This window comes from the organism of the source record quoted next, unplaced genomic scaffold (genome assembly GCF_019419815.1).
Source record: "Pyrus x bretschneideri cultivar Hongxiangsu unplaced genomic scaffold, Pyrus_bretschneideri_v1 Contig4, whole genome shotgun sequence".
NCBI classification, from domain to species: Eukaryota; Viridiplantae; Streptophyta; class Magnoliopsida; order Rosales; family Rosaceae; genus Pyrus; species Pyrus x bretschneideri.
The window spans coordinates 8792208-8799296 of NW_025999723.1; the positions used below are offsets into that span (position 1 = coordinate 8792208).

Consider the following 7089-nt stretch of genomic DNA (forward strand, 5'->3'; position numbering starts at 1 on the left):
TCAGATCCAATGCGTATCGCTTTGCTATTATATTTATTAAATATCATATTGAAACTAAAAGAAAAAACGTAACTAGCTCGCCAACGAAAATGCTGGAGAGATTCACGCCCACATAAGATCGTTAAAAATTCAGGAAACTTAAACATGAGCGTATGCAACAGGAGGTGGGAATTGCAGCCTCGCGGCTACGATGGTCGCGTACTAGTCACAACCGCAGACACCATTGAGTTCATGCCGCACATGGCATGGCCTCGGCACAGACGGTAATAACCTTGTTCTCCCCATCGCTCCCCCCATGAGTTCTTGATTATCCAATATGGCTTGTTGCGAAGCCTGAGAATGGAGTAGCCCTTGGCACCATACCCCACAAGCAAGACACCATGGTTCACCCATTTCTTGAAACATATAAGGGGGCACGAAACACCGCCAATGTAAGTTTGCATGAACATAGCATTCAACCCGACTGCATATACGAAACAAGTTACATTAACATCATGTTTGAATATATATGTATCACCTCAAACCAACATGTTACTAGTTAATGGCAAACACCAACTATACACAAGGTTGCAGTAAGAGTTTCCATTTAATGAGCACAAAATATTAAAGACAGCAGTGTTTATTTGTGTGCATATAAAATATATATAATATATATGTATATATACATATATACATATATATATATGTATATATGTATATATACATATATATATATATATATGATCAATTACTATGTACTTACTAGCAAGAGGACCATGGTGGACTAAATTCGCTGCAATTTGGTCCTCATCAATTGGGATAGTGGTAAAATTGGCAACTCTTACTGCAACCTTGTCCTGGTCGAATTTACATTCACTCCGTTTCCCAGTGTAAGGGTATGCATTCTCCTCCTCCAACCCCCCTGCTTCAATTAGATACTTGTAGGCATTTGTCATAAGGCCGCCGCCGCAACCACTGTCGCATGCATCCTTCTCTTTTGGATCGCACTTCAAACAAAAGTAGATTAAAAAAATATGAGATAACACACATCAAGCATAACATTTTAATCAAATTAGTGAAAATAAGTGCCAATTAAGGATCAATATAGGTTGACTAATTAACGAGTTTATTACTGTGCTATCGCAGTCCACAAGCTGTTGTTCACTGAGATTAAGAAGCTTCCCTGTTGCAATATAGTGAGCTCCTTCAATTGATCCTGTAGTGCTAAAGGCCCAGCATGACCCGCAACCACCCTATCAAATTGAAGGATATTGTATCAATCAAAGTCGTGAAACAAAACTACAAACTACATATTTTCTTTTTACAGTTTTGCCATCATTATTCGGAATCTAATGCATATGGTATAGTAACATTTAAATTACCAAACCAAAATTGCAAAAGACTTATAGCTCAAATAATTAAGACCATTTATTCATGCCCCTAGCTCTTGTACTAGAAAACCCCCACTCGAAATAGTATTTGCAGGAGTAAATGCAATGTAAACCAACTTTTCGACCAAATTTGTAAACCATATAATGTGTCATTAATTAATAAAAAAAAATAATATTAATCAACACATTCAATCATCAACCACCACAATATATGATTTACAAAATAAAATTCAAATAGATGGTTTCTAAGTATTACCCCTGTCCGTAAACAAAATATTAACCACAAGTTCACTTGATTGAATAAAGGAAAAATCAACTTAAAAAAATAAAAATAAATAAATAAAAAAGTAACATAGTGAATAGTTAATTACCTGCGTCTTGACCTCGGTAACAGCTCCCTTGTCTCTCCAGTCAAAATTCTCAGGCAAATCACCAACGTCCATAACCGGTGGAGCACTATTAGAAACGCCGCCGTTTTGGGGTACACCTATCATACCGGTGTACATCCGCTCGAACTCTTCTTCAGACAGGTCTGAAAAGGGCGTGACTCCGTGGACAGCCGTCGGATCGAGGACTTGGTGCTCGGCTGCCCTGATCACGTTCTTGGCGAAAATCCCAAGGCGGTGCATGTACTCCTTTCGGGTAGAATACTTCTTCCCGTATTGTTCGATGAACATCTGGAAGTTTCTCTCGGTCCCCGGCAGAAAGTGGTGATTGTCTGTAACTTGGTGTATGATTAGGTCTTGTGAGGTGTCATGGAGAGCTAAAGAGAGAGTGCTGAGTGCGCAGGTTAAGACTGCAACAACGCCCATCGCGCAGGTTAGAGTCGGAGGTACAACTACAGCCATATTCTCCTCCGGTGGTTTACTCTCTTGTTCTATGAATCCATCAGCTATGCTATTTATTTGGAAATTCAATTTTTAAAGTTACTTTTGTACCCCTGAGATGGAGTGAATAGCGGTGGACGATGAGGGTATTATTGTAAGTAAGATGGCGGTTACAGGTGGTGCTGTTGCATGCAGCCGTTGGTGGCTTTGCATGCAGCGTAACACGTGGAGGTCGTTTTGCACAGGCCTGCTACTTGTGTAACTTTATAATTGGCGCTCAAGTTTGAGTTCTCTGACCAGGATAGAAAGGGCCATCCAGAGGGAAAATTTTTAGGTGTACCGGGTACACCAAATTTTTTTGGTGTACCCTCACTCATTAGAATTTTTTTGGTGTACAAAAAGTGAGGGTGCACCAAATTTTTTTGGTGCACCCTCACCATTATGAGTGAGGGTACACCAAATTTTTTTGGTGTGCCGGGTACACCGAAAAATCCCTCCATCCAGAGTTCGGCTGATTACAAAAAGGGCCGTCCTTTGGGCTCTTTTTGCGATCGAGCTGTAGCGAACACATTTCGTGATCATGTCGCTTGATTTTTGATAGGCCGAAACTTCGACTAGACCCAACATATTCATTGTATTTTTTTTCTGTTTTTGGTGACCCATGTTCATTGTGTATTTTTTTTTTTTTTTTGGTAAACCATATTCATTGTATTATACTCTTGTTAAGATTTGTAATTCGGCTAGTTAAGATCATTCATCTTTGTATTTTAAATTTTGGTCCAATTATCTCGTTCTTAATATCTATCGCTTGTACAAAATAGAAAACTGATTTCGTATTGTTGACGTGTCATGTTCATGGAGACAACACAAATCCACATAGAGACTTGAGTGGTTCAGGGACCTTGTGAATGTCTGATACGAGACATTTTTGTGTCCATCAAGTGTCTAATGAAATACCTTTTAAGGATATCTTGAGGACATTTCACATGAAATGTCGACAATACTCTGTATATAGATCTCGACATCGCTTGAAATATTTCCTTGAAATTTGTCAATATGAATGCAAATGACGTAGGCCCACTGAGTGCTCGACAAATGTCCTCACTCATGACGAAGAAAGAGTTATCTACACCTGAGAATCCACTGGGATAATCTCCTTTTGTAAATGTTTTTCACATTTCAATGTATTATTTACTTTGATGAATTGTTATTTATTTTGGAGTAATGTTAGAGGAGACCAAATTTGCAAATCAAATGATGTGTTTGTAGATTATTAGATAGTGTCGACCACATTTTTTAAACTAAATTTGCAAACCAAATGATGTGGTTATAGATCATTGGATTATTAATTAAGTATCGATTAACATGTTTGTTTCTTATTAGTAACATATCATTTAGTATGCAATTTGGTTTAAAAAAATTCATTTCCCTAACATTATCCTTTGTTTCATACAACTATAGTGGCGTCACGAATAATTGTCTCCGGTGATTGTACTAGATCTACAATTGGGGATATCCTCTCTTCCAAATAAATAAAGCCCAATTAACCAAAAAACGGAAGACAGCCCGATTGACCAAGTGACCAATCTTGACTGTTAACCTTAATTTCGGACATCTCCTCTAATCTTGACAAAATCAATTGTCATATCAGTACGATATTATTTATATACTAAAATCCAAACACAATGCTACTCTTCATTAATAGTAAAGTGGCGAAAATGCCCTCCAATTGCTCTTTGGCGTCCTATTTTTTCCATTTTTGAACAACAAAGTTGTAATGCCTTGACCCGAAATTTTTTTATTTTATTTCAAAAACTAATTTTGGAATTTACATTTAGTGGTAAGCCAAAAATAAACTCTTTTTTTACTTACTACCATTAATCACAATTTATTTAATAAATTCTGAATTTCTCACAAAATCTATAGCTAAATTTATTTACCAAAAACATAGGGTTAATCTTTAAACTAGACACCCAACCCCTTTTCTTCTTTCTAATTTTCGATAAAGATTAATCTTGGTTATTTTAAGGCTACATCTAACTCCCGTTAGATTGCCTATGTACCCTTGAACGGGATCAAGTCTTTTGTAGTTCACAATTTCATTTCTAGTCCATTTTCGAAAATATTCAAGTAGTGGAAATATTGAATATTGAACTTTAACAATCGAATCACATTGAATGGATACTAATTACGGATTTAAAATATTGAATTATGTGTAAAAAGGCAATATCGGCACGCGCCACCGCACACACTGCGTCGGTGGCAGTTTCCGGCAAACGGAAACCTAATTTTCCGATTAACTCTAAAAATTACCAAATTTTATAGGCAAGTAGAGTTCAATGAGTGGAACAACTTTCATGACTGGGCCAAAGTCCAATTTGGCCGGGAAACACCTGAAATTGCCCTTGATCCGCTGGAAACCATTGATTTGGGTGTTCTTGATTCGACTCCAAAACAGCTCCGCGCGCCCCCAAACTTGTTTGGGCTTTGTTCCTGGGCTCAAGAGAATGCTGTAAGTGGTGGTAATTGAAGGAATTTGTTTCAAAAATGGGAGGATCTACGGCAAGAACCCCCGCACCTAGGTTGCATTCAAGGCCAATTTTCCTACATTTTTGGGTGAAATGAGTAGAGAGAACGACTGGGTTCAAGGTAAGGATCATTTCGGCACCAGTCCCATCGTCAACGATGACTGGAATCGAAAAATATAGCCGGATCGAGTTGAAATGTAATTGGGTCGAAGGGGAGGGGTCTGGGTTCCCCTCCTTCTATCTTATCTCCTTTCTTCCTTTTCGTCTACACGCTCGTAGGACCAAGCTCTGACCACATTTAACAAGAAATAATATAGTATGCATGAGTATAAAATACATCCTCATGTAATTAAGTAAAACCAACTAGAATCATTTTCATCTTTTTCACTTATTGATATATTTTACAACGTAAATTATATTAATTTTCCGGTCATAAAATTTTAAAATTTCTCAATTAAATTTTTCATAATTATAAATTGATTTATTTTCAATTTTCTCTACATATTCATAATTATGAATATCAAACTCATATACGTAAATTTTTCAGAGTATTACTGAAGTGGCGGATTTACCCTTACAGGCCACGCGTCTGTCATCGCTTCATCTTCTGGTCGATCATTTTCCTCCTCTTCTTGACTCTTCTACTTCATTTCGCTTTCTGTCATCCAAAAAATCAGATCGCTCCAAAGCTCTGCTTTTCCTTTCGTTTTCACTCTTGTACTTCATTTCGTTATTTTGTTGCAGGAATTATTCATCTTCCAATAATTATGTTTTTGTTGTTAATTTTTTGTTCTTTGACAAATTTTTAGATTTGGGTGCTTTTTCGTTTCTGGTTCAATTTTTTGGGTGAAAATTTAAAAAAGGAGAAATGCTGATGGTTAATTTTTCTCCGATACTTGATTTTCTTGGTTTGTTTCTACTGATCTTTTGTCTCTTGGGCTGATTGCACTTCTTTTTCGTTACTTTTGGTGCAGATATGAAGAGGATTTGTGAAGTCGCTATGATTTCATGGGAAGTTTCTTTGAACGGATTTGAGAATTTGGGATGTTTTGAAGGTTTTTTTTTTTTATTGGGATGATTCATGGTATTTTTACTTTACCTACTCTATTTCCTCTTTAAAATTTTCAGCTATGGTGCCCGAATCGTGCTGCTTCCCAGCGTGAGAGTCATTGATCAACTTATTTTTATGCTAATTACTGTACCGGGACAAATGGGTTAACTCTTGAATGCCGTTCGCAGACAACTTAAGTTGATCTGTGTGTCTCTCTCTAGGCATTTCTTTTTTTGAACTTCTGAACAAGTTATTGAACACAATGATGCATGATTTATAGCGTCCATTCCTTGCTTCTTTGACTGAAGATATGCATGTTGTTCCAGATTTTCACGGGAATGGGTGTATTCTTATACATTGAAAGCTAAACTTCATCTGTCATAGTGCCACCCTTCTCTTCCGTTAAACTACTGAATTTATGATTGCCTAGGTCGCCAAATGCAGACCCAAAAGCGAAAGGTATGGTCTGTGGCCTAACACTTGATACAAGTCAGAATCAGTTGGCTCTTCAGTAGCTTTTTTTGAGTATCTGTTTCATTCTTTGCAGATTGACACGATACTATCATGTGGAGCCCTTGCTAAGAATGCACTATTAATTCAAGAACATGCAGATATAATAGCTCTCTCTCTCTCTCTCTCTCTCTCTCTCTCTCTCTCTCTAACATAAACATCATATAGCCCCAGCTCCTTTGTGTTTCTAATCTTTGTTAATTAATCTGTCTTGTTTTGGCCTTTTATAGAATTAAAATAAAAAAAAAAAAAATCTTCTTCAAAATGAACTTTTATCGTCATTTTAGATTTATCTGATTGTGCTTCTCTTTTATTGAAGTTGATTGCAGAACCGAACCTGTATTGTTTTGTTGCAATTGATTTCTGAAATTAGTAATATATCTGTTCAACGATTGAACTGTTATGATGAAGTTTCTTTCTAAAATATTGGATCTACTGTGGGAGTGGGTTGGGACCCCTTGTCTGTGATATATTCAGGTTTTTATTTATTTATTAATAAATAATAATTATTATTATTTTAATAATTTATTTTTTTTATTAAATATTTAGCTGTGTCCCAAATGTGACAGCCACGCATCGCTTAACGGTTAACTTAAAAGATTTTCTAATGGATGTATGAAATTTAAATAAAATGATAAGTAAATGTATGAAATTTAAATATTTTAAAGATGTTGTAAGGAATTGAAATATTTTAAATATTTTACTCTAAACCTGAGCGGGTAAAATGTAATTTACCCTATTTTATACCTTTATGAGGGAGAATATTTAGGTCTGAAGCGAGATTAGTAACCTACTTTAGGGCT

At 36.3% G+C, this 7089-nt stretch overlaps 1 protein-coding gene across 1 annotated transcript; it reads right to left on the reverse strand.

Annotated features, from left to right (window-relative positions):
* Positions 1-2421, reverse strand: LOC125468940 (probable cysteine protease RD19D). The gene is made up of 4 exons (XM_048565752.1): positions 1742-2421; positions 1113-1232; positions 743-986; positions 1-463 (listed from the first exon to the last, which is right to left on the reverse strand). Exons 1-4 carry the CDS (start codon positions 2216-2218, stop codon positions 186-188), a joined length of 1119 nt encoding a protein of 372 aa, XP_048421709.1. The 5' UTR covers positions 2219-2421; the 3' UTR covers positions 1-185.
* Between the last annotated feature and the right edge of the window lie 4668 nt (positions 2422-7089).

Excerpts from the sequence above, each read along its gene's own strand:
- LOC125468940 (XM_048565752.1), bottom strand. The coding sequence starts at position 2,218 with ATGGCTGTAGTTGTACCTCCGACTCTAACCTGCGCGATGGGCGTTGTT. Across the intron at positions 1,233-1,741 it reads TTACCGAGGTCAAGACGCAG|GGTGGTTGCGGGTCATGCTG; the intron begins GTAATTAACTAT and ends TCAATTTGATAG. Across the intron at positions 987-1,112 it reads TTGTGGACTGCGATAGCACA|TGCGATCCAAAAGAGAAGGA; the intron begins GTAATAAACTCG and ends TTTTGTTTGAAG.